The following is a 27,046-nucleotide window of genomic DNA, read 5'->3' as shown; positions in this document are numbered from 1 at the left end:
CATGTTTTCTGCCCTCCCCATCCACACTCTGTCCACAGCACCCCGTCAGGCCAAACATGTAGGAAATGGAGGCCCCACTCCATCCACCTGGAAGCAGCAGGATTTCTCCTCTGCCCCTCTCAAAGTGAAGCCTCCCCTCTGCCTTCCCAGGTCCTCTGAATCCCGGCTGAGGGCAGAGGTGGGTGTTGGGGTGGGAGGGGCTGTGGCCTTGGGAACCCAGTGGCTGGTGCTGGGAGAGGGAGGGAGGGGTCAGGAGCTCCAGATGTCCAGGCCCAAGACCTCCTGTTCAGTCCCCTCCAAGGGAGCACAGTGAGGAGGGGCTATGATGTTCCAGAAACAGAGTAGAAGGATCTCCCCCCCCTCCATCCCCCATTCTGGAACAGTCCAGTGCAGCAGGTCCCCCTTCCTTGTTGTCCCCCTCTGGATGGGGACCATCACAGAGCTCAAAAAGTCACCCTTGGCTCTCCTCTGTGCTAGGAGTCCCAGAGTCTGACCGGGAAGGGGCTCCTGTGTCTGCCCACTTCCGGTTCCCTTCAGGCAAAGCCGTGGGGCTGGCATTCGGCTTGAGCTAGGAGACCGGGGAGGGTCGGAAACACTGCAAGCGTCACCGGGACAAGGCTCACGTCACGTGGAGGTCCCTGGGGACGCCGGTCAGGCGAGTCCCCTGTCTCCGCAGTAAAGAAGGTGCTGGCAGGGCGGATAGAAACTTGTGCTTTAATATATTCTCTGTGTGGTGAGTGTGTGGCTGTGTGTGCGTGTGTGGAACAACCGTGTCCAGGGCCTCGTGCCGGCCGGCCTCTGTCTTTGTCCGTGGCTCACCCCCACAGCGGAGCGGAGCCCCTCCTCCCCGGCGGGCCGGCCCTGCCCTGCCCCTGGGCACCCCGGCTGGCGGGAGGTCAGTCTTTGGTAAGATGTGGACACTTTGGTGTGCCGGGGACGGGGTGGGGGGGGCCAAGCAGCTCTCATCATCTCTGCAGCGCCAAGAGGAAGATAGCCACGGGCCCCCAGAACCGCGAGCAGGACTGGCAGGGCGCTCGGCTGCCCGGCATCACCACCACTGCCGTGAGAGAGAGAGAGAGAGAGAGGAGAGGAGAGGCAGGCAGGTTGGCTGGGGAGGGGGAGGCCCGAAGGGTCGGGTTGTTCAGTGCGCATAGACGTGAGGTGGTGTGGGGTGAGGGTTCATTCAGCCTGCACACAGAGGTGAACTGGCCTCAGTTTCCTTAGCTGTAAAATGGGTCCAATAGCATGAGCTACCCCAGAGGGCCCTGGTGAGGACTGGGTGAAGCAGCAAAGTGGGTTTTTAGAGGATGTGTGGGGACCCCGGCCTCCCACGCCTGAAGGCACAGGGACGCAAGAAAGGGGCTCAGCCCCAGCCACAGAGGCGCTGAGACTTGTGAACAGCTTGTACACTCCCAAGGAGGGGGACGGGTGGGGGAGGCTGTGCTATGCCCCACGTGACACAGGTAGAGCCGTGAGGGCACGCATTCACAGACACGCCGTCCCGCCCCCAGCACTCCCTCCCCTCACGGCCCCACGCATGCCTCCCCGCCCCCTTCTCCACCCTGGCACCTTTATTGGGGTCCATGGGCTTCCGTGGACACTCTCCTTTCTTCAGAGTGACGTCATCGATAGCAATGTCGCCTAGGTAGCCCGAGCCTCGAACTCCCTCGAAAATAATCTGAGGTGGGGGTCAGAGGGCAGGGGTTGGGGAAGTTCAGCTATGCCCCTGCCATCCACCTGCAAGCCCTTCATACATACCCTGCTGGCTTCCTCCCCGCCCCCCCCCCAAGCCGGCAGGGGAGGGTCCAGCCCGGGCTCCCCGCAGGGCAGCCCAGGCCTCACCTGGAATGGCCCGCTGGGGTTGATGGGGACGTGGGCCTGCTGCCACACGTTACCCTTATTGCCGCTGAGCGACCAGGCGTGCGTGTCCAGGGCTCCTTTATTCCGTGACCGCACCAGGAGGTTGAGGGAGCCTGTGGTGGTGAGAGGCGCAGGGGTGCTGAGAATCCGCCCCCCTTGGAACTTTCTCCTCATCCTCAGACCCCTTCACCCCTGCACCACCTCGCAACCACAACAGTGGGGAAGAGGGCGGCGGCCTGCAAATGTTCCTTTCTTCCCGTCCCTGCTAATTACTAAATCTGTCCCTCAAACACCCACAGCTGGTCCCTGAAGTATGTGTGTTGTGGAGGGGGGGGGGGGGAAATTGTCCAAGGTTATCTTAAAACACACAGCCAGAACAAGGTTCAAGGCACACCCCAATAATATGTGATTTTCTGAGGGGAAAGAAGGAATTCAAAGATTTTTTTCCCCCCTATTTATGTATGTTTTGTGTGCTGAAAAAAGCCAGCCCTTCCAACCCACCCAGGATTTCTCTGTAATACTAACAGGACAAAGCGGAAACTTAAAAAAATAGAGAGAGAGAGAGAGAGAGAAGGGGGGAGGGAGGGAGGGAGGGGAGAGAGAGATAATCTAAAGAAAAGATACTAATTAGTCTGCAAGCTATAGGGCTGTGATAAAATAATGAGAGAGAGAGAGAGAGAGAGAGAGAGAGAGAGATATGCTAGAGACACTAGCCTGGGGGTACTGAGCCCATCTGCCACAGCCCCCAGGATCTGCAATTGGAGGACTGGAAGAGGAGGGCTCATGGCCTGGCTAAGCGCACCCAGACAATGCCAGTGCCTCTCCCTGCCCCTTCCAGCTTGCCTCCAGCTCCCCAGTGGCACAAAAGAAAGACCTGGCTCCGAGGGAAAGGAAATCAATCTTAGGTGGTGCCTGGTGGCTGGCATTTCTATGGCACTGCCCACAGACAATGCTGCACCATCTGTGTCACCAGATACAGACCCCTCCCCGGCGGGGCAGGGCCACCAAATGTTACCTGCCCGGGATGAAAGGAGTTGGCGGGGACAATGAGAGCCAGCCAGACCCAAGGTCGAGGGACAGCTGGTGCCCAAAGCTGCCAGGCAGGGTGGGAAAGAACAAAGGGAAGACCCCCCCCCCAGCAGGAACAGCCCCTTCCCAGCGGCAGAGCCTGGTCTGGAGAACAGAGCCTCGAAGGCTCAGACACGTGTGGCCTCCCCAGCCAGAGACAGCCTTTAAAGGGCTGTGCCGCGTCCAGAACAGCAGCCAAACACCCAGGGTCTCTGAGGTCCTGATTAATCCCAGCCCCAGCTTGGTCCCTGTCCCATCCCCCTGGGGTCTGGTGTCAACCCCTTTCCCCACTTTATTCCTTCCCCACTAACTCCCCCAGCCCCAAGAGCCCTGAAGGGCAAGCATGATTTTTTTTTTTTTTGTACTAAGAAAAAAAAAATCTAGCCTGGCATCAGTGAGTCACACCTGTCATCCTAGCTACTCAGGAGGCCGAGATCTGAGGGTCACGGTTCAAAGCCAGCCCAGACAGGAAAGTCTGAGAGACGCTCATCTCCAATGAACCATTGGAAAACCGGAAGTGGTGCTGTGGTTGAAAGTGGTAGAACACTAACCTTGAGCGAAGAAAAAAGAGCTCAAGGACAGCACCCAGGGCATGAGTTCAAGCCTCAAGAGCCCCCCAACCCCCCCCAAAAAAACCTAGCCAGGTGTGATGGCTCATGCCTGTAATCCTAATTACTCAGGAAGCTGAGATCTGAGATCACGGTTCAAAGCCAGCCAAAGCAGGAAAGTCCTTGACTCTAATCTCCAATTAATCACACACAAAAAAGCTGACAGTAGGGCTGCGAGTCAAGTGGTGGAGCGCCAGCTGAGTAAAAAAAAAAAAAAAAAACAACTAAGGGATAATGTCTAGGCTGAGTCCAAGCCTCGGTATTCACACACACGCACGTGCGCGCGCACGCGCGCGCACACACACACACACACACACACACGCACGCACGCACACAAAATTTTCAGCCCCTTTTCAGCCCCTGACAGGTTCTCTGCTCAGGGCTTCCAGGCATCCCCTGACAGACGTCAGCCAGAACCCAAGAGGCTTACCTTGCCCTGAGAGTGAGCCCGGATTGCTACTTTGCATCCAATCTCCCTCACTGCCCAGAACCAACCAGGGGTGTGAGCTTACACCTGGTCCATGAAGTCCTCCACTGGCCCAAGATGCCCTCATCCCCACACCAGAATCCCCCACCCCCACCATGATCTCCTGGTCAAGTCCTCCTGGGTCAAAGCAGTGCCGAAATGCAACCTCCTCCAGGAAGCTTTCCTAGACTCCAGCCAGGGAACCCGTGATGCACCCTGTGAACTCATCCCTGAAGCCCACCCGCTCACTGTCCTGCAGGGGGGGGGGGGGCATGGGGCTCCTCAGTTTCCTACATCTGTGAGAGGGAAGATGGGGACCAAAAGCCTATCGGCTCTCACTAATAAAGGTAAGAAGAGGGGTTGGAGGCGTGGTTCAGGTGGTAGAGCAGCAGACAATGGGAGAAAGCAGATACTGAGTGTCAATACTGAGTTTGAGTTCTGGTTTCAGACAAAAAAACAAAGGGAGAGGGAGGGTAGGAGTCCCAGGAGATTTGCTCTTAAATCTAGTCTATTGTTGTCTCTGAGATGTGAGGGCCTCTAGTTGGCAAGTCTGGGAAGGGAGGGTTTGTTATTGTTGGTTTGTTTTTAATTAGGACACCCTTTTGAAATTCATCACTTTCTCTACATCTCCAATGAGTGGGGCAGGTTTCCCTGCTACGAGCTGCTCAGAACCTGTCCCTTCTAGCCATGGCCACAAGCTCCTACCTGATACACCGTGTAGTCCCATCCGTCTCTGACTCATCCATCTCTTGCACCATATACCGCATTTCTGGCCCAGGGCAGGAGCGCTGGGTTGGAGTACCAGCTCAAGGGTTACAGTGCAGCAGTGCTGCCCGGGCTGGCCTCCCAGAGCTAGTCCCAGACCTCACGCCCACCCACACTGAGGAAGCGGCACCGGCTCTCAGGGCTCTGAAGGAGGCACTTTGCATGGACAGAGTTGGGCAGACCTAGATTGTTGTACTGTGTGGTCCTGGGCGAATGCGTAACTGCTCTGGGTTGTTATGGATACAGCCTAGAACCTGCCAGGCTCTCAGTAGACACGCGCGCGGAGTTCTCCGCCCCTCCACTGAGTTTTCCCATCCCCTTCCTGCAGGAGCCTCTTTATTCGCAGACCCAGGGAGCTGGGCTCATTCAAAACCCCAGCTGCCTCTCCATTTCTCCCCTTGGCCTATCTGTGACTCATACCCTATGCAAGGTGCCGTGGTTTAGTGAAGCTGGCGTGCTGGGCCTCGGGGGCCCCGTTCCCCTCTTTGGGCGGTTGCAGCACCCACTCCCTCGTCCCTACTCACCGATGTGCTTCCCGTACATGTGGTAGAAGAAAGACACGCAGTAGAACTTGGCGCTGGCATTGTAGAGGGGACTCACCAGCCGGGCGCGGTCCCCCAGCTCCCGGGGCCGGGAAGTCTCTATGAACATGTAGTAGCCTGCAGGGGACAGGAAGCTGCGCCAAGACTCCCCACACACACACCCGCACCCGCCCAGGCCAGCGCGTGCCCCCCTACCCGACTCTCAGGGACCTCGCTCCGGCTCCCCAGCTCCTCCCAGGCCAGGGCACCCGACGGCAGGGTTCTCAGTACAGAATCTGTCTTCTTCCAGATCCCCAGTCAGAACAGACTCTGCCCCCTCAGACGGGGGCTCCCCCCCCCAACCCAGGACAGGTCTTGTCCTACAGCCCAGAGCCCTCTAGGACAGGTGGCATTTCCCTCCCTCCCTCCTCAGACTGGGGCTCCATGGGCCTAGATTACCCCCCACACACGTGTGCACCCACTGAAGCGATCCCCATTCCTAGCAGCAGCCCTTATCCTCACCCTCCGGGGTTCCACTGATGTCAGTGGGGGGGCCGGTATTGGGGGAGCGCTTGGGGTTCTGGGTGAGGGCGTTCTGCCGCGTCCAGTCAAAGTTGTCCGTCAAGTCCTGGGTGTAGCCACAGATCTTCTCGTCCTCAAAGTGGCAGGTGTTATCTGCAGGGAGGGGGACAAGGGGCAGGGTGGCGTAAGCAGGGCTGGCCTGGGCCCCTCTGATCCAACCCACCCCAACGTGGCCCCCAACCAGCTCAGCAGCCAGCCCAGGTTCTCACGGCCCGAGAGAGACAAGGTACCAGCACACGGAGCAGGACTTGCTGGCGCCCCGGCCTCTCCTGACACGAGAGAACCCAGTGCGGAGTTTTAGACACGCCTCGTGAGATGCACAGGACTTCAAAGGGAGTCAATGACGATGAATTACAGCTGTCAAAATATCTTTATGATCTTCTATATAATAACTGGGCTTCTTTACTCTCTAATTAAATCACAAAGTCTCGTGGTAGGCCTAGTTACGACCACAGTTCGGAAATAGTGATGGATGCTGGTGTTATTTAGAGATAGCGGCAGCACCTGTAAGGTGACAGGCACACTTTGGATTCCGGCCCACGGGAGCAGCCACAGGTACTGAGAATTCTACTGCGCTCTGGCGCCTGTGCTCACTGTGGGATCTCAGAAGCTTCTGCTAGAAGCCAGGGGAAATAAATAAACAGTAATTGCTCTCGAGTTCATATAGATCTTGATTCTTTTTTTCTTTCTTTGTGTGGGTACTGGGGCTGAACTCAGGGCCTGGGTGCTGTCCCTTAGCTTTTTCACCTGAAACTGTCAATCTAAGACTTGAGCCACTTCCAGTTGTTTGTTTTTTTGTTTTGGTAGCTAGAGATGGGAGTCTCATGAACTTTCCTTCCCTGGACTGGCTTTAAACTGCAATCCTCACATCTCAGCCTCCTGAGTAGCTAGGATTATAGTCATTGGCCCCTGACCATCTTGAATTCTATACCCAGATTCGTTAGGGTTCCGTGGATCCTTGCTTACACCCCTGTCCCCTACTCCCCAGCCCTGGGAAATGGGGTGTGGATTTGTTTGGCTTCCTTTGTTTTCTCTAGGTGACTGAACACTACTCCCCATCCTCCCACCTCCCACCCCAGAATAAATCCTGGATGCAAAGATCCCCTATCCGGCCCCTGAGGTTGAGGCAGATCCCCTGGTCCCTCTCTGTGGGGTCACAGGGACAAGTCACTTTCTCTAATCTCTTGAAGTTCCTCCCTCCCACAAGAAGAGCCTGTGTCCTTAAGGGAAAGGGAAGCGAGGGGAACAGAGGTCTTACCTGACAGGCTCGGAGAGTTGATGGCTGGAAAGCAAGCAAGGAAACCAAGTCAGAAGCCAAGTGTCAGCTGTAGCAAGGTCTCCCAGATTTCTACTGGGACATTGTAAGAGAGTACACCATGGGGAACCCCAAGTTCAGGAGCAATGTGAGGTGAGTCCTCCTGTACCTCCCCTTCCCTTCTCCTCCTGTCCTGATTACCACTGCCACCAGCACCACCACTGTCACCTACGCTCTGTATAATGGATGGTGCGGGACGCCGTGTCGCCAGCCCCGAAGGTGGTGTAGGGAGTGAGGCGGATCTCATAGCTGTGTGGTACGCGGAGATCCGTCAGGATGAACTCCAGCAGCTGCCCCTTCTCCACACGCCGGACAGGAATGGCCTTGACCATGGCATTGTGTTGGTTCAACTGCAGATACAGAGAGTTCCCAGATGCCTAGCAGGTCGTACCCTCCTCCCCCAGAGAACCAGCCCTGGTGAGACTTGGGGGCGGGGCAGAAAAAGCAAAGGCCTTGGGCCTTGGACATGAGGCCCTTGGTTTCCTCATCTATGAGGTGAGCTCATCCCTTCCAGGTCCAAGGGCTATCTCAATAAAAACAGTGACAGGAACCAGACAACTAGAGTGTCTGGGGGGGGGGGGCGGGAGGAGGAGGTGCTGTTCTAAGCTCTTGGAGGGTAAACTTGCCAATGCTGAGCAACAGTCCTCTGAGGGAGAAGATTAAAATTGTCCCCCTTTCACAGAGAAGCAAAAAGGGCCAAAGAGACGTAAGCCTGGCCCAGCTCACACAAGCTGTCTTGTAGCCTAGCTACTGTCTCCAGAGCCACTCTTCCCCGCCCCAGGCCGAGAGGCACACAAGGTTTCTGGCCTTGCACTGCAGAGGCCCCAGCCCTGCGTTCTTGACCCAAGAGTGCAATCAGTATTCTCTGACCAGTGCTGGCTGCCCCGGCCAGCTGTCAGGTCTGTACCCAGAGACTGGTCCAGAAGGACCCTGTGGCTAGAGGGTCCCAGCTCTCACTGAGATGTCTAGAACTTCCTCTGCCTCAGAAGAGTTGTCTATGAAAGGATCACTGTGTCTGAGCCCCTGTCAGGCTCAAACTTGCCCCCCTTCTCCCCCTTATGAGAATTTCCAGGATCAGCCACACGGCTCCCCACTGGCCTGACTCCTCCTCCTGGCCCACCTGGCGGACACTGAGTCTGTAGTTGAGGACGGGGTCCACAGCGTCCGGCTCCCTCTGTGTCCACTGCAGCACGTAGGAGTAGTTCTTAGACAGCTTGTGGCTGCGGGTGGGGTTGGGGGTGTCGAAGTAAAACTCCGGGCTGTAGGCTTTGGCTGAGAGGGTGGGGAGGGGGGCATGGGGCCGTGGAGGGGGGGATGGGAGAGACAGAGGGGGAGGCATGGGAGCGGCAGAGAGGGAACACAGGGTATAAAGAGAAAGGGAATTTGGTGAGGAGAGGGGATGTTGGGAGTGAGGGGTGGGGAAGGGGTGGGGTGGAAGAGAAGGTGGAGATGGAAAGGGAGGTTATAAATTCCAGGAGGAGGTGTTGGTGAGAACAGAAAAGAAGACAAGGAAGACAAATTGGGGAGGATATGGGAAGGAAAAATGCAGAAAGAAGGTTGGGAAAGAGGAGAGAGGAAATAGACAGAAGCAAAAAAAAATGTGGGAGACAGGAAGTGTGGGAGAAAGGGGAGAAGCGGAGGAGGTGGGAAATGTCACAGGGGCCTCTGGCTGGCAGGGCTGATGGTGGGAGGGGCAGGGCAGATGGCCAGTGACCTGAGGTCCTAGCCCACACTCATGCATGGAAGGGTTAGAACAAGACTTAAAGGGGCACTCTGTTAGGGGCTGTTCAGAAAGCCAGGTTCAGGGAAATGGGGGGAAAGGCAGGGGGCTCTTCCCAGATGGCCATCCAGATAGCACTGCCTATGTTCCTCTAGGCCTTGACTTCCACATCTTTCTGACCCATCCACCTGCAGCCCCAGTCGGCCCTGCCAGAAATGACTTGAGGTGGATGTGAGGCCCAGAGGGATTTCTGGGGGCCAAACAGCCTGCATCCCTAGGGAACAGGAACTGGCGGGCCCAATTCCTCACTGTTCTAGGGAAGCGGGTGAAGAGCATCTCTCCCCCTCTATGCTACAGCTCCATGCCTTAAATCTCCTTTCTCCATCTCTGGGACCAAGGATGTAAAAAGCTGCAGACTGAGATCTAACTGCCTAGGGTGGAGTGTAGGCGAAGCTGGAGGACCAGGAGCAGAGTGGGGATTGGTCAGGACTACAGGGGGTGGAGCCTATGCCTTATGTGGGCGGGGCCGACACGCAAGATTGCCGAGCCTTTAAAGGCTCGGCTTGAAGGGGGCGTGGCTGCTAGAGGCCCTGGAAAGGGAGTAGGCTGCGGTGGGCGGGGCCTAGGACGGGCAGGGGCGTGGCTGTCAGAGGCCTCAAAGGGACTGAGCTGTGGTGGGCGTGGCTTAGGACAGGTATCTGAAGGCCTAGGAAGGGAAAGGTGGCCGCATCTGGGGAGTCAAAGGTTGGATCTGGCGGCACAGGGTGGAGCCGGGCGGGCCGACCCAGCAGCCTGGGGTTGAGGCAGAGCTCGGCCCGGGTGGGCGCGGGTGGGTGGGCAGGTGGGGCGGGACCGACACAATGCTCACCGGAGACCTGGAAGAGGCAGGTGGCCGAGCCCACGTCGTTGGAGAGGCTGCACTCGTAGCTGCCGCTGCTGTCGCGGGTGAGCGCGTCGAGGCGCAGCTCGGCGTGGTCCGCGGCCTCGGTGGCGGCGGGGACGACGGGCGGGGGCGGCAGCAGCTGCCCTTTGAAGCGCCAGGCGGCCGAGGCGATGCGCTGCGGGCTGCCCCGCAGCAGCGAGCAGCGCAGGAGCACGGGCCGGCCCAGCGCCTGCCGCACGTCCTGGGAGCTGGGCTCCACCTCGGGCGGGACTGGGGGGCGGGGGGGGGGGGGAGGGGGTCAGCGACCCGACGCGAGGGGCTCGCGCACGCGCGCGCGCACACACACACACTACCCCGACCCCGATGTGAGCTCCGGGCCCTTCCCTCCCCCGGGCCCAGGTCCCCATGGAGTGAAAGGCGGTGCAGGTTCGAATCCCAGTCATGCCTCTCCATCGAGCTGAGAATGTAGGCCAGTTACTGAACCCTCGGTGCCTCCATCCCTCCTATTTGTCATGGGGGGGGGGGGGAATAATAGAATCTGTTCCTAGGGCTGTGGGGAGTTAAGTAGGTTTCCACATTGAAATGTAGTGAGCTACTTTTCGTGACCTGTCAAAGCACCCTTTGTTCCCGGGGTCCCCACAAACGCAGGTGAGGGGGACCCCTTCATGGTGGAAGTGGACCCAGGACGGAGCTGGTGTGAGGGCAGGTGGGGGTGGCGCGGTGGGGGGGTGCAGGGGCCGGGGTGCAGGGGGGACTCACACTGCACGTTCAGCTGCACCTGGGCCTCGCGGGCTCGCACGTTGAAGCCATTGTAGCGAGCCGTCTGGCAGCGGTAGGTCCCACTCATGTCGCGGCTCACGCGCTCCAGCCTCAGTTTCCCATCCGGAGTCTCCTCCAGGGGCAGCCCCGAGGGCAGCAGGACGGCCTCCTTGTCCACGCGGGACCAGAGCACGGGCGGCCGAGGCTTGCCCCGCACTTCACACTGCAGCTCCGCGGGCGAGCCCTCGCGGACGGTCACCACCGCGCGGCCCTTGGGCACGCTGATGGTGGGGGGCACTGAGGGAGGGAGGGAGGAGGTCAGCAGGGGCATCAGAGCTCCCTGACCTCCGCCCTGGACACCTGCCTTTCCCCCCCCCTTCCAGGTGCAAGCTTCTCTCCTCCATCCCAGGCTCCCCCAAAGTCTCTGGAAATTGCCAAAGCACAGCTGACCTTCCCAAGGCCTCTCAGCTTTCTGGGCGTCCATCCCAATTCACCGAGGGCCCGGAAGTGAGCCTCAGCTCCGCCCTTCCCAGCACTACCACATCCTTTCTACTAAGCCCTCCTCTTCTGGCCTCCCTCTCCTACCCCTGGCCCTGGACAGTCAGAGCCTTCATCTTTCCCTGACTGGCATCTTACTCACCACAGAGGGCTAGAGTACCCCAACATCCTTGCCCTTTCCAAAGTCACAGGATGCTTGGTGTGGTGTTTGGCAGAGTGTACACACCATCTCCCAGTGTGCCTATGACTAAACTCAGACCCATAGAGTAGGAGGGGCAAACGGGGTCTTCTGAAAACAAGAGACGGCCGGGCCCTGTGGCCCATGCCTATAATGCTAGCTACTCAGAAGGCTGAGATCTGAGGATCACGGTTTGAAGCCATCCCAGCCAGAAAAGTCATGAGATTATCTACACGCACATACATACACACACACACACACACACACACACACACACACAGAGCTAGAAGTGGAACCTGGTCTCAAAAGGTAGAGCACCAGCCTTGAGCAAAAAAGATAAGGGACAGCACCCAGTCCCTGAGTGCAAGCACCAATATTCACACACACACACACACACACACACACACACACACACACACACAGAGGCTGTCAGGCACCTGTGGCTCATGTGTGTAATTAATCCTAGCTAGGCAGGAGGCTGAAATACAAGAACCACAATTCAGAGTCTCAGAGCCAGCCTGGAAAGTCTATGAGACTCATCTCCAATGAACTACCAAAAGGCCAGAAATGGAGCTGTGACTCAAGTGATAGAGGTCTAACCTTGGGTGAAAAAGCTAAGGGACAGCATCCATGCCCTGAGTGCAAGCCCCTGTGCCCGTACAAAGAAACACAACAGCAACAATTAAAGACAGCAGCAACAATTAAAAACAAGGCAGGCCATGTCCCTGTCTCCTTCCTGCCGGCCAGGACGCAGGTTTGGCTGCAGCCAAACCCTCAGCGGGGCCCAGGTGGCACATGCTAAGGATAGAACAGAAGCCAGGTGGAGCCTAGAGTCGGGAGGAGCTGGGGCAGAGCTGGCACTCTACACCTAGCAAGAGGAGCAGGTGAAACCCATCTAGCTTGCTTAGCCCCACCCCTCTTGCCCCTCCCACCCCAACCCGCCCCCTTCTTTTTCCACAGCACGGAGGACAGAAGCCAAGACCTTCCACAATCTGGACAAGCGCTCTACCATCGAGCCCCACCCACAGCCCCTAAGCAGCTTACGACTCTTCCGTTAGGCACGGCTGAATCTTGTGCAGCCCCACACACCGCCACGGAGGGGTTCCTGAAGACGCTCCCTGGGTCCCCTCCCCTCACTCCTCAAATCAAAATGCACTCAACCGACTTGCCATTAAGTATTACACATTTCACATTCAACAGGAAGTTTTTATTTGTAAATAATCCTACAAGGCAGCTAGGATCCAGCTATCTGGTTGGCATAATTTATAACCCATAAACATGTATACGTTTATTGGCTTTCATTCCTCTGTTTTCTCTGCTCTTTTGGAATCAGTTCACTTTTTTTTTTTGGGGGTCTAAATCATTTCCAGGGGCTCTTACAAAGCTTCCCTGCCCGCATCTGACCTCTGAACTAAACGAACTAAATGCAGAAACAGCCCTGGGTCCCATCCCTATCCTCCCGATCACCCCAGCTTTCTAGGTCCCCTGCCCCAGGCTAGAGAGCGGCCTTTCTCCCTCAGGCTCCAGTGCCCTCAGCTCTCTGCAAACAAGACCCTCAGCCTCTGCTCCCTACCCTTAGCCTCAGCCCCCCTCCCCTCCTTCTAAAATGTCCCAGCTTCAGGATTAAGTTTATGTCTAGCTGGGTGCTGGTGGCTCACACCTATTATCCTATCTACTCAGGAGGCTGAGATCTGAGGATCATGGTTCAAAGCAGGAAAAATTCATGAGACGCTTATCTCCAGTAAACCGCCAGAAAACCAGAAGTGGTGCTGTGGCTCAAGTGGTAGAGCGCTAGCCTTGAGCTGAAGAGCTGAGGGACAGTGCCTAGGCCCAGAGTTCAAGCCCCACAACTGACACACACACACACACACACACACACAATTTACATCTAAAAGGACCGCCCCCCTATTCTTTCTGCCTATTGTATCCCTTCCTGGATTGTCCCCCCCTGAGAAATCCCATCCCACACCCCCAAGTCCTCTTTCACTTGCAGTACTCCCTTTTTAATGACCCCAGGATGCTCTGTGGACCCCTTGGGACTCTCCCCGCCACATTTCTGGGATTTGCCTTGAGAGTTCCTGCCACGCCCCTCCCTCAACATGCCTAGACCCACCCCACCCCACCCCCGCCCCAACCCCTCTGAGGGAGGGACTGTGTCTCAGGCTGGATCCTCAGCAACTCCTCCAGGCTTGGTAACAGGTCATTTGCCTGGTGAATCTGTGTGGGCCTCTCCCACCCCACTCCTGTGCATTCCCAAGGCCCGGCTCAATCTAGCCCATCTCCTTCCAGAAGCTTCTCCTGCACTCTGCAGCATCATCGGATGTCACTTTGTTTAGAGTCAGGGCAGAGGGGTCTCTGAGACCCCTTGGTCCCATCTGTCACAGAGAATGAAGCCCAGGCCCCAGAATGGAAGGGCCAAAGGGGAACTTGCTCCATAACTAAAGTCCTGGGCCAGCTGACCACGCCAGCCGCTCCTCAGCTCAGGGTCTGGGGCTAGAGGCAAGATCCTGTCCCAAAGACCCCCTCTCCCTCCGGTCTGCTAAGCGTCTCATGCTTTTGGAACCCATTTCATCATCTGTAAAATGAGAAGACAAACTACTACCTCACAGGGAGAGAATCACAAAAGGGAAAGAGAAATACATAACATCATCAGGATCCACAGCAAACACTCAGTACATGCTAGCCTTCACCATTCCATCCTCGTCTTCTTCCTTCCTCTTCTTCTCCTTACTATTATCATCACTACCACCACCATCATCACCATCACCATCATCACACTACCACTACCATCCCTACCACCACCACCACCATCACCACTACCACTACCATCATCATCACTACCACTACCACCACCACCATCACCATCACCACCAACACCATCATCATCACTACCACTACCACCATCACCATCATCATACTACCACTACCACCATCACCATCATCACCATCACCACCAACACCATCATCATCCCTACCACCACCACCACCATCACCACCATCATCACACTACCACTACCATCATCATCCCTACCACCACCACCACCATCACCACCATCACTACCACTACCATCATCATCACTACCACTACCACCACCACCATCACCATCACCACCAACACCATCATCATCACTACCACCACCACCATCACCACCACCACCACCACCATCACCATCATCACTACCACCACCACCACCACCATCACCATCACCATCATCACACTACCACTACCATCATCCCTACCACCACCACCACCATCACCACCATCACTACCACTACCATCATCATCACTACCACTACCACCACCACCATCACCATTACCACCAACACCATCATCATCACTACCACCACCACCACCACCATCACCATTACCACCAACACCATCATCATCACTATCACCACCACCACCACCATCACCACTACCACTACCACCATCATCACTACACCACCACTACCACCATCACCATCATCACCATCATCACCATCACCATCATCATACTACCACTACCATCATCATCCCTACCATCACCATCATCACTACCACTACCACCATCATCACTACCACCACCACTACCACCATCACCATCATCACCATCACCATCATCATACTACCACCATCACCATCATCACTACCACTACCACCATCACCATCATCACCATCACCACCATCACCATCATCATACTACCACTACCATCATCATCCCTACCACCACCATCACCATCATCATCACCATCAGAACAAAGATTTGAATCCTAGCCTGGCCTGGTCTGTGCTGAGTGCGGCCCCACCCTGTGTTGGAGTCCTAACCCTCACTCCCTCAGGATGTGACGGTGTGGGGAGAAGCGGTGAGGGTTGAACAACGTCACTGAGACGCCCCTAGCCCAGTGTGACCTGTCTCTTTCTGAGGGAAGAAGACCAGGACACAGAATGCACACACACAAAAAGACCAAGTGAAGACAGGGAGACGATGCCCATCTACCAGAGAGGCCTCTGAAGACACCGCCCCTGTACCACACAGCACTTTGACCTTGACCTTAGATTCCCAGCCCCCAGAACTGAGACAAAACAGAGGCACCCAGTCTCTGGGTGCCTTGGCTAACAAACCTAGACAAAGAAGCTGTGTCTCCTGACTCCAGATCTCTCTGTAAGTCCAACTCACTCCATTCTCCCCAGCCACTTTCCTTCCTTCGAGTCTCCAGTGGCTGAGGTACTTTCCTGCCTCAGTGCCTTTGCACGTGCAGATTTTCTGCTCTCCTTTGCCTGCTCAAAATCATGCCCCTCCCTCAGAGGCCAGATCATTCAATCTCAGGAAATTCTTTCTAGATTCTCGCAGATCCTAGTTCACAATGATGGATCTATTTGTTTGCTTTTTTTTCCCTAGCCGGGCATGTCACAGCGCTAACACGTGTGTGCATATGAACAAACAGGGCCCTCTCTCAGGCCCTCAGGCCGCCGGCTTCCCTTTCTCAAGCTGCTGGCCCTCTCCAGCTCCCCTCCCCCACCGTGTCCCCGATGTGCCCCTCCAGCCACCCACCTGTCTCTGAAGAGATGTTGACCTCGACGCTGAGGTCAGGCACAGGTGACCCGGGGAAGGAAGCCATGCACAGGTAGGTGCCATAGTCACTGAAGTGCAGGTCGATGAGCTCCAGGCTGCTGGTGACGGCGGGCAACTCAGGGTCATTCCGGGTCACCAGCAGCCGCTTGGACATGCGCGCCGGCTTGCCGTTCTTGAACCACTGGTAGGTGACTTTCTCTTGGGGTACGGCGTCCACGTGGCAGGACAGCTTCAGGTCCTGGCCCAGTTGGATGTTCTCGCTCTCTTTGATCACATCGGGGGTGATTTGGAACGTGGCATTCCTCATGGCTACAAGGGAAAGGGAGCCGGGGTTAACAGCACAAGGGGACCTAGCCCAGCATAGGTGGCTCACGCCTGCAATCCTAGCCACTCAGGAGGCTGAGATCTAAGGATCGCAGTTCAAAGCCAGCCTGGGAAGGAAGAGCCCAGGGAAGGAAAGTCTTTGAGACTCTTATTTCCAATCAACCACCAAAATAAAAGCCAGAAGTGGAACTGTGGCTCAAAGTGGTAGAGCACTATCCTTGAGCACCAAAGCTCAAAGACAGCACCCAGGTCCTGAGTTCAAGCCTCACAACTGACATTCCAAAAAACAAAAACAAGGAGTCTGTGGCCCAGCCTAACCCTGCTTCTTCCCCTCAAACTGGCCACCTACAAGTTAGATGGGTTTGGGGTGTGTAAGGGGGGTGTCTAGGACATACCCTCATGAGAGACCATATGTATGCTTGCTCACATATGTTTGAAAGGATGGGCATGGTGGTCCATATCTGTAATCCCAGCACTTGAGAGTCTAAGACAGGAGAATTGAGAGTTCCAAGCTAGCCTGGACTGTCTCAAAAAAAAAAAAAAATCTGTCTGAAGTAATAAGACAAAAGAGTTCTTCACAGGTCACATGAGAACACTGCTGAGAATGCTAATGAGAACACTGGTAGATGGGCCACAGAAGCCACAGATCAGGACAGGGCTGGGCAAAAGCCAGCTGCAGTCACGCTGAAGATGGACTCTACGGACTGACCTGCTCTGAGGCAGCTTTGCAAGGCCAGGTAGAAACGAGTGGAGAAGAGCCATCTTCCCTGATGGGAAACACACCATTGAAGGCCCATGGGGTCCCCAAACATGGCCACCATCTTATGACCTTCTTTCTTAGCCTAAGGAAAAGTCAGCAAGGGCTGGCTTCCAGGAGAAGAGTCTGGAGATGGACAGGTCCATGAAAGAAGATGAGCATCAGCTATGGTATTTTATGTTCAAGGCTAAAGATCTTGCGAACAATCCTAGAGCCTGGTCTAAAAACCAGCCACACAGCTAAAGCGGCACGAGGAGAGGAATTCAGAATTTCTTCCTTGAGACTGAGTAGCAAAATGAAGATCATAACTAAGGAGAGAGTTTGGACTTTTGTGGACCTTGTTCCAAGTTTTATATGGCTTCCCACTTAGTAATGACCTTTCTAGTTCCTGGCACGCTTTGCTACATAAGAGTTACATAGAAGATAGGCAGCACTGTGTGTTATTTTCGATTAAATTCGGCTAATCTTGTAGCTAGGAAGAAAGCCAGGACATTTCTCTTGAAGCCTATGGTATTCCACGTTTTTTGCTGCCTTCGTTTCCCAATCTAACAAAACAAAAAGTAATCAAAGTTGGGTGCCAGTGGCTCACGCCTGTAATCCTAGCTACTCAGGCCTGTAATCCTAGCTACTCAGGAGGCTGAGATCTGAGGACTGCAGTTCAAAGCCATCCAGATCAGAAAGTCTTTTCTGTGAGATTCTTATCTCCAATAAAGCCAGAAGCAGAGCCGTGGCTCAAGTGGTAAAGTGCTGGCCTTGAGCAAAAGAAGCTCAAGGACAGTGCCCAGATCCTGAGTTCAAGCCCCAGTAATCAATATCAATCCTTCCTACATTTGCATTGCTGAGGTTATTACTTGGAAATGTAAACTTTCTATTGAGTCCTCTGCCTCCTGCTGACAGGTGGCGGAATTGCAGGGAAATCAACATTCGTATCACACTCATCTACCAGGGGACGGGTAGCTGGGTCTGGCTTTGTTCACAGGTAGTCCCTGGAGGGCTGGGACCCCACCTCCCTTACAACCTCCCTCCTCCCCGGCCTGCGGTGGTCACGTACACCGCACCAGCAGGTTGACGGTCTTCTTGGCGGGGTTGCCCACGTTGTTGGTGGCTGTGCAGTTGTAGTAGCCAGAGTCCCGGGCTTGCACGGAAGGGATGCTGAGGGTGCCACCCTGGGCCAGGGCACCCAGGGGCAGTGGGCCGGGCCCATGGGACCACTGCAGCTGGGGCAAGGGGTCTCCGCCTGTCAGCAGACACTGGACTGTCACGTTCTCCCCGGGGTTCACCACCAGAGTTTCGTTCACGGACAGCTTCAGGGCTGGCGGTGCTAAGAGGACAAGGAGGCTGGGTCTTAGGGGTGTGGGGGGGCTGGATGAGGGGGAGAGGGGGCTAGGAAGCCTTCCCAGGAAGGGGGGGGTGACAGGAGCAGGCAGAGGGAAGGAGGGGCTGACGCCAGCGTGGAGCACGGTCACCAGGGAGGAAGCTGGCCACCGTGGGCAGGGGCGTGGGGGCAAGCAGCGTACCCGTGGCGTTGGTGAGCCGGAAGGTGACGGCCCTGTCTGGGATGCCGCACACGTTGCGCACCGACACCTGGCAGGTGTAGCTGGCATAGTCCTGGGGCCGCAGGTTTTTCAACTTCAGGACCTTGGTCTCACCCTGGGCCACAACAGCAATGGCGTGAGGACCCCCACCCCCACCCCCTGCCACCAGTCACCCCGCACTGCAGGCCAAAGCCAATTCCTATTCAAATCCCACCTTCCCAACACCATCTTCACCTGCATTTCACCCCCAAGGACCCTGTGTGCCCCGGGCAGAACCTCCACAGGCAGAACCTCTGTGGGCCTGAGGCTGCCCTGGTGCATGCTGGTCGGGACTAGGCCTCAGTTTCCCCACTCTGGGAAACAGAGGAGAAGGGAAGGGAGGAAACTCACAATCACAGAGCTGGCCCACAAGCCTCATGTGAGCCTCTGAAAGCCATCCTCAAAGGCCTCCCTGCCTCCAACTCCCGATTCTCAGGAGGTCCCAGTCTCAGCCAGCCAGCAGCTGCCCCCGGGCGCCTCTTCCTAACTAGCCACGCTCCTGAAGGCCACGCAGCCTTGGGCTTTCCCATCTCCTTGCAGCTTCCTGACTTCTCTCTGCTTGGGTTTTTCATCCGCAGGTGTCTGATACAGGGCCTCTCCCCGCTGGGATGCAGGAGGGCTGTGTGGTGGGGGGCAGGTAAGCTAGCTGCCGGTCCTGACCTGGGTGTAGAGCGGTTCATAGATGTCCACGCCGTTGTCCTGGCTGTGGGACAACGTGTCGGAGCCTCGCTTCCAGATGAAGCGGGCAGGCGGGTTGGAGTTGACGGTGCAGCGCAGGAACACGGTCTTCTCCTGGTAGAAGTTGCCTCGCACGTCGCTCACGGTCTGGTGCACAGTCAGCACGGGCTCGTCCAGGTCTGCGAGGGCACAGGATGGGGTCAGCCCTGAGTGAGGCGGGGGCTCCAGCCCCTGGAAGCTTCCCCCCTTCCTCTCCTTACCACCCTCCCCCCAGACTGCCACTCAGCCACATGCTCCCCGGCCCCTGCAGGCTTGCCCAAGCTGTCAGGCTGAGGAGGACTGGACTCCCCCACGGGGGCCTCCCCAGGCCCTTATGCTGGGAGCTGCACCCACGGGGGGGCATGGGGACGTCTAGCTTTATAATCACGTCCTCTGACGTGCAGAGATTGCAGCAGACTGGAAATCAGGAAAGAAAAGCCTGGTTCCATTCCCCCTTTGGCTATGACTGTAGTGTGACTGGCCTGAGTCCCTTCTCCCGCTGGGCCTCAGTATCCCCACTGGCCAGTTAGACTCGACGGACAGCTCCCAGCCCTGCGTATACAATAGACTCACACGTGCGCACGAGGACTTTCCCTCTCTCTTTCCCTTTTCTTTGCTGCATCTTTTTGTTTTTGTTTTCTTTTGCTTGTATCAATGCTGGGGCTTGAACTCAGGACTTCACACTCCTTGCTTAGCTTATTCTCACCCAAGGCTACCACTTTCAGCTTCTTGCTGGTTAATTGGAGATAGGAGTCTCACAGACTTTCCTGCCTAAGCTGGCTTCAAACCATGATCCTCAGCTCTCAGCCTCCAGAGTAGCTAGGATGATGAGGTGAGCCAGCAACCTATCGGCTCATGCCTATAATCCTAGCTACTGTACCCCCAGTGATAGAGCTTGAGCCTTGAGCACAAAAGCTCAGGGACAGTCCCCAGGCCTAAGTCACAGCCAGCCCTCTCTCCCTCCTCCCCTCCCCCACCGGGGCAGGGTGAGTGCTGGGGTGTGGGGATCCCGGGCAATGGACTCACACTGCACGTCCACGCGGATGGACTTGATGGCCGGCACCCCCACGCCGTTCTCTGCCTTGCAGTAGTAGCGGCCGCCCTGCGTGCGCGCGATGCGCTCGATGCGCAGCGTCTCGTTGAACACCGACGTCTCCTGGAACTTGTCAGAGGCGCTGCCGGCCGTCTTGGTCCACCGCACCTGGGTGGGAAGGGCGGGGCCGGTCAGACCCCCCCCCCAGCAGGTGGGAAGTGGGGGCCGAGTCCCCTGCTGTGGTGTTCCCAGTGTCTCTCCACAGGAGAACACGGGGAAGGGGCAGATCCAGGCCTGATTCAAGCAGACAGCCAAGTGCACCACGGGGCAGGGAAAGCCTGGACTCGGGAGGAGACTCTAAGCCAGGGCCACAGCGCTCCCGATCTGAAAGATGGTGGGTGGCCTGCCTTGATTTGCCCCATCATGGAAATGGGAAGTAGTACCCCCTTCCTTTCTCCTTTCTAGTCTGATCCGATGAGCAGAAACTTAGGACCGTGCGTTTTACTCCCTAGCTTAGTGGCTTCTGCTGGGGGATGGGAAGCTAGTCTCAAAGATGGCTCCAGGATTTTGCACCCTGCCTCATCCCCTCCACTCCGTACTAAGTGAGGGTCCGTGTGACCAAGGAGTGACGCGATGAATGACACTCGCAAGCTAGATGGTGACAGGCTCGTTTCCGTCTCGGTCAGACTCTGAAGAAGGCCAGCTCTTCTTGTCCTAAGCAGTGCTATGGAGGAGAGCCTGGGGAGGGACAGAGCCGCAGGCCCATGGCCATGAGTTTGCTAAGAGATGGCTTCTTCAGCCTCAGTCATCTTCAAATGGCTGCGGCAACCTGGCTGACACAGCGATCGATGGGAGCCTCTTACAACGCTGAGCTGCGTCTGTTTTCCTGCTCACAGGTACTGTGAGACCAGACTGTTGGTGGGTTCTTCTTTCTCCTCCCTCTCTACCTCTTCCTCCTCCTCCTCCTCCTCCTCCTCTTCCTCTTCTTTTCTGGTATAGGTTCAGTGGCTTGAACTCAGGGCCTGCGCCCTGTCCCTGAGCTTTTTTTGCTCAAAGCCAGCAACGGTGCCGTTTGAGCTGCAGCTCCACTTCTCTCCTTTTCGTGGAAAACTGGAGATACAAATCTCATGGAATTTCCTGCCTGCACTGGCTTCGAACCCCAATTCTTCAGCTCTCAGCTCCTAAGTCACTAGGATTACAGATGTGAGCCACTAGCACCTGGGTAAGTGCTTGTGGTTTGAAGCCCCTGAAGTTTCAGCGTATTCATTAGGCAACAATAACTAAGTCCTTAGGAGGTTTAAAAAGTACAACGCTGACATACACTTAGTCATTTGGCAATTTTTTTAAATTCTTAATTTTGCCTATGAAGGCAGAAAAGATATCGGCAGTTATGTGAGCTGCCAAAGATTTTTAAAAAAACAAAACAACAACAACAACAAAAAAGCTGATCAGTTTCCAGATACTTAATTGGTATGTGGAGTACTGGGAGCTAGAAGAAGCTTCAGTTTGAATTCGGGAACTGGTTAGGAAGAGACAAGCAAGGGTCATAGTCATGCACAGATGGGCCCACTGTCCACAGAGCTCGTGCAGTGAGGAAGACAACTCTCCATTCCCACTCACCCGAGCGCCATGTAGTTTCCAAAACTTGAAGGAGAGAGGTGGTTTCAGGAAATCTAGACTTAGACAGGTGGCCAATGCCTGTAATCCTAGCTACTGAGGAGGCGGTGATCTGAGGATCACACTTCAAAGCCAGCCCAGGCAGGAAAATCCCTGACAGTCTTATTTCCAAATACTCACCAGAAAAGATGGGAGTGGAGCTGTGGCTTAAGTGTTAGAACACTAGCCTAGAGCACGAAAGCTCAGGGACAGTGCCCAGGCCCTGAGTTCAAGCCCTAGGACTGGTACAAAAAATTTTTTTTTCTTTTGTTCTTGCTGTTTTATACTTTTGCCATTTTTTTTTTGGTCAGTTGTGGGGCTTGAACTCGGGCCTAGGCGCTATCCCTCAGCTCTTCAGCTCAAGGTGAGCACTCTACCACTTGAGCCACAGCGCCACTTCCAGTTTTCTGAGTGGTTTATTGGAGATAAGAGTCTCATGGACTTTCCTGCCCAGGGTTGGCTTTGAACCGTGATCCTCAGATCTCAGCCTCCTGAGTAGCTAGGATTACAGGCAGGAGCCACCAGCGCTCAGCTCTAGGTGGGTTTTATTTATGTACCTCTTTATCATCATCTTTGAGCAGCTACCTTTCTCCAGTTCTGCAAAATGCTTGACTTCTGTCTCTTTAAATATTGCCTCCTCTGTTTTCTCTTCTCTCCTTCAGCTTCTCAGCCTAGCCTTCAGATTGCAGCTTCTTTTCAGATCTAGGGACTGAATGAATTCAGGGTCTTACACTTGCTAGGATACACCCTGCCTCGTGAACCACACATCCTCCCAGCTCTTTTGCTTTTACTTTTGTTTTCCAGATCATGTCTCACTAACTTTTGCCCTGGGCTGGCCTCAATTGGCAATCCTCTTATTTTTGCCTCCAAAGTAGCTTGGACTACACGTATGCATGCACCAGAATTCCCAGTCTCTTACTCTTTTTCAGACTCATGATGGTTAATTCCCTCAGCTCTATCAACCACTTCACTCATTTTCCCTCTAGGAGTTTGAAACCATTTTTTTCCTCTTCAAAGACTTTATCACTTTTATTTCTAAAATTTCCATTTTTCCCCCTCCATCAGGTTTTGCAATCTCTGTCTTAGGTATTGTATATCTCCCATGATCTCTTCAAAAGTATAAGCATCTCTGTTCTGAAGATCTCTTTGGAGTTCTCTGTTTTCTAGAACTCAGACATGAATTGTTCAGCGTGTCCGGGCTATGAACAGGCTCTCCCAGCATAGAACTAACGGCTGTTCCAGGGAAACAGAACTACAAAGGCCCGGGCCTTGCGGTGACCTCGCCTTCTCTTCAGATGCCCAGAACCTGCAGGGCAGAGCAGCCCTGGGATCAGCAGAGCAGGTTACCCGAGTCTGGAACATACAGCTGCCCCGGGCCTGCCTGCAGCGGCCCTGAGCTCCCTGGGCCCGAGACCCCCGAGGAAAGAGGGTCTTCATCTCAGTTGGTTTGCTGGCTTTCCAGATAAATCCTTTTCCTCGTCCCACTTTGTCCTCAATCACTGGCCTTTTCAAGATGGGCGTGAATGCATGGTCTCACCATCCCTGTGGACTTCCTTTCTGACACACTTATTTCCTCTTCCTGCTCCTTCTCCTCTTCCTCCATTTTCTCCTCCAGCCCTCTCCCACCGAGGCCACGATCCCAATCCTTTTGCATTTATTTATTTATTTATTATTGTTTACTTATTTTTGCCCGTCCTGGCGCTTGAACTCAGGGCCTGGGCTCTGTCCCTGAGCTTTTTTGTGCTCAGGACTAGCAGTCTACCACTTGAGCCACAGCGCCACTTTCAGCTTTTTTTCTGAGTAGTTTATTGAAGATTAGAGTCTCACAGGCTTTCCTGCATTGGCTGGCTTCGAACCTCAATCCTCAGATCTCAGCCTCCTGAGTAGCTAGGATTACAGGCGTGAGCCACGGGCACCCGGTTTATTCTGCTTTTGAGAGTGTGTAGGTAATGTTGCCTCTGCTAGCCTCAAACTTGCAATCCTCCCTCCTCCACCTCCTGAGTGGCAGGGATTACAGGAACAGCATGTGCACTCAGTCCTCCATCCTGCCCACAGTGTGAACATGGGCTCTTGCTCCTGTCCTGGGCCGGTTGCTCTGTGGGAACAGAAGCTGCAACCTCAAACTCAGGAATGGTTGCTGGCTTTGGGACATGACAGTACTCAACCTACGCCGGCTGTAATGCAGCGAGCAGAAGGCATGTCAGGCTGGGCGGAGGACGGAGGTCTGCAACTCCATGGTAGGAGCAGATGGGAGCTGGGAACTAATGGGGAACACTGGGGTTGCTCAGCAGGGGAGCGGTGTGCTCTGGTGGGTTTGGGGGGTGATCATTCCATTAGCAGAGTGTCGGATGGACCAGACGGGGAGCAAGTACAGTCCAAGAGTTCGGGGTGGAGTCCGCTGCACTGAGCGGAGGCCTGGCACTGAAGTCCTGACTGAGGAGGACAGTGAAGGATGGAGAGGAGAAGGCTCAAACAAGCCACACAGGACAAAAGCCTCAGAGCCTGGCTAGGGGTGGAGGAGAAGAGGCAGACTCAAACAGGACCCTAGGTGTTTGCGCCTCCAGGAGAGCACTACCAAACAAGAACAACAAAAACCACTGGTGAAAATAGAAAAAAACAAGTGCAGGGGCCTGTGTCCACAGCCACCAGCAGTTCCTGCGTGAGTCATCCTGAGGGCACACACACCTGACACCGACAGACACACGTCAGCGCTGTGCGGGGTGAGCAGGCAGCAAGCCTGTGCGGGGTGAGCAGGCAGCAAGCCTGTGCGGGGTGAGCAGGCAGCAAGCCTGTGCGGGGTGAGCAGGCAGCAAGCCTGTCCGGCGGGGCTGTGTGTCTGCCCACCGCCTTCCCCGCTCCCACCATTGTCCAGACCAAAAAAAAAAAGACTGCATTTCAATGTCGCTCCCAGCATCCAATTGGCGCACCTGTTCTGCTGCTGGTAAAGGTCAGGCTGCTGGCCGATCGCCAGGCCCCTCCGTCCGCACCTCCTCCCCCCAGCAGCAGCCATACGCGGCCCCCACTCCCTGCCTGCCCTGGGCACCCCATCGGTCACAAAACTCACTGAGCATTTCCACAAACTTGCCTTCTGCGCCCGTCTGATTGCTTTGGGTCTTTGAACCTCCAGAGCATGCAACTTGCCGGCCGGGAGCCTCGGAAGTGGAGACTGCTATGTCATGCATGACTCTCTGAGCCTCTAGCCCAAACATGGATGCCCTAGGATCCAGGGTGAGGGATTCCGGTTCTAGATTCCGATCCTGCTCCCCCTCTCATGAGAGCTGTGTGGCCTTGGGAGTTTGCCCTACCTCTCTGAGCCTCCCTTTTCCCAGCTGCAAAATGGGACCATCAGAGGCTCCTGGGAGAACGCAGTGCCGCAATGGAGCGTGCACGGTGCCCCGCTGCTGGACAGCGCGGGAGAGGCCTGGACGGCGGGCATCGGCTCGTGCCTCAGCCAGGGTTTGGGGCGGGGGCGCAGGCTCACCTGGGGGCGAGGGTGGCCGGTGAGCAGGCACTGCAGGACCAGCGTGTCGCCCTCTCGGATCGTGTACACGCGCTCGCTGATGTTGTCTTCTTTCACCACGCACGCCTGGCCCGCGTGCACAATCTGGGCCTGGGCGGGAGCTGGCGAGAGAGGGCAGCGGGGGCTTAGGGAAGCGGGGGGGGGGGGGGGGGGGGGGGGGAGAGGCCCGGCCCCATCCCCACCCCCACCTCCACAGCCTTCCCTCGGAGTCAGGGCCGCAGACCCAGGGGCCAGGAGCCCCGGGAAGAGATCTGAGCTCCTGGGTGCGCTGGTGGGTGAGGGGTTACACCCACCCCTCCATCAGGGGCCTTGTCTGGACCGCTCCCGGCCCTGGCTGCCCCTGGGGTCTCCCCACACCCCCAAGATGGCAGATACACCAGGGACAGCCTCACCCAATGGAGCAGCCCTAACCAGAGACGTCCAGAGGTCCCCTGGTGCACGTGTACACAGGTGTTCACAGGCATGCGTGTGCACGTGCGCACACACACACACACACACACACACACACACGTGCTCACCCGCGGCCGGCTCCGGCTCCAGGGCGCCCCCTGGGCACGGGCCAGGGCTAAGTTCCCTCAGTTGTTCCATTTTCCCTAGGACCACCCCCTACCCAAGCTCTGCTTCTAGAAAGTTCAGTCTGACACCTGCCCCCCCCCCCCAGCCCAGCTGTCTCTCCAGGCCTGGTTTTTTTTTACTCCTTCTGCTGCTGCTTCCCAGGGGACTGGAGGGCTCCTGAGACGATGCCTCCCCCCCCCCCCAGGCCCATCACAGCCCCCCAGGGTGGGAGAGATGAGGCCTGGGCCGAGGGGCCCAGGAGAGGAACAAAAAAGAGGTCACAGCCTCTCTGTGTGCCTCACCCCATCCTAGCAACTGTGCCCGGGGCACTGGGGGGACAGGGGAGGCCCCCCTAAAGAGGCACAGAGAGGTAAGGCCAAACTGCACAAAGCAGCCACTTCCTCCAGGAAGCCCTCCAGGACTGGCGGGCGGTGCCCTCCCGTACCAGGTCAGTGTCCATCACCGCCCCAGCGCAGAAACAAAGCAGGCTCGGATTCCAGTCCAAGTACCAATACACAGGGAAGGAAGGAGGGAAGGAGAGGGGGCGGGAGGGGGAACCTGGGGGACTGGCAGCCACTGAGCATGGCTCAGACCCTGTTTAACCACGCAAATCTACACAGAGGCAGATCCCTGAAAACAAGGGTCGCGGCTGCCATCCCAGGGCAGCCGTCCTGCCTGCCTGCCTGCCTGCCACCAGGAGATGGACCTGGGCCAGCAGGCAGGAGGCAAGCTGTGTGGCTTTGGGCCACTCCAGGCGCCTCTCTGATCCCGTTTCCTTGCCTTGCTGGCCTCTGAGGTCTGTCTGTGAGTCGTGGAATGGGTGTGAGACCCACCGCAGGCTCGCGGGGCTGAGCCCCGCACTGGGCCTCTGCCTTGAACACCCACAACCCTCTCCAGGCAGGGCAGAGAGATAGGCATCTGTGACCAAGATCCCGAAACAACCCGCCAGGAAACGCAGGGCATGCTGGACGCTGATAAGACGCGAGGCCGTGCGCGGGTGTGCCAGAGGCCTGTGAACACAGAGGACGCGGCCTGACCCCAGTGCAAGATAAGCCGCCGTGGACACCGTGGCTCAGCTGTGCCGACAGCCACGCTGACTGATAAGGAATGTGGAAACGGAGCTGGGGAGCTGTC

General features: G+C 56.2%; 1 protein-coding gene across 1 annotated transcript; it reads right to left on the bottom strand.

Moving 5' to 3' along the window:
- Window positions 1-901: 901 nt before the first annotated feature.
- Window positions 902-25,945, bottom strand: Mdga1 (MAM domain containing glycosylphosphatidylinositol anchor 1). Its single transcript, XM_042683875.1, has 17 exons — window positions 25,876-25,945; window positions 25,319-25,458; window positions 20,175-20,349; window positions 19,092-19,288; window positions 18,375-18,507; window positions 17,909-18,178; window positions 15,756-16,085; window positions 10,548-10,844; window positions 9,774-10,058; window positions 8,306-8,457; window positions 7,358-7,535; window positions 7,129-7,152; window positions 5,811-5,963; window positions 5,292-5,426; window positions 1,843-1,973; window positions 1,570-1,678; window positions 902-1,057 (listed from the first exon to the last, which is right to left on the bottom strand). The coding sequence occupies exons 1-17, from the start codon at window positions 25,943-25,945 to the stop codon at window positions 966-968; spliced, it is 2,871 nt and encodes a 956-aa protein (XP_042539809.1). The 3' UTR covers window positions 902-965.
- Between the last annotated feature and the right edge of the window lie 1,101 nt (window positions 25,946-27,046).

The sequence above is a fragment of the Dipodomys spectabilis genome, unplaced genomic scaffold (assembly GCF_019054845.1).
Source record: "Dipodomys spectabilis isolate Male_0828 unplaced genomic scaffold, ASM1905484v1 ptg000085l, whole genome shotgun sequence".
NCBI lineage: Eukaryota > Metazoa > Chordata > Mammalia > Rodentia > Heteromyidae > Dipodomys > Dipodomys spectabilis.
The sequence above is the reverse complement of the archived record's forward strand: the minus strand, read 5'-3'. Positions and strand labels throughout refer to the sequence as shown.

What these genes read in the sequence shown, in the direction of transcription:
- Mdga1 (XM_042683875.1), bottom strand. Translation starts at nt 25,945, where the DNA reads ATGGAACAACTGAGGGAACTTAGCCCTGGCCCGTGCCCAGGGGGCGCC. An exon ending in CATCAGTGGAACCCCGGAGG is followed by an intron (nt 5,427 to 5,810) that starts GTGAGGATAAGG and finishes TGTCCCCTGCAG; the next exon opens with GCTACTACATGTTCATAGAG. An exon ending in CATGTACGGGAAGCACATCG is followed by an intron (nt 1,974 to 5,291) that starts GTGAGTAGGGAC and finishes TCACCACCACAG; the next exon opens with GCTCCCTCAACCTCCTGGTG.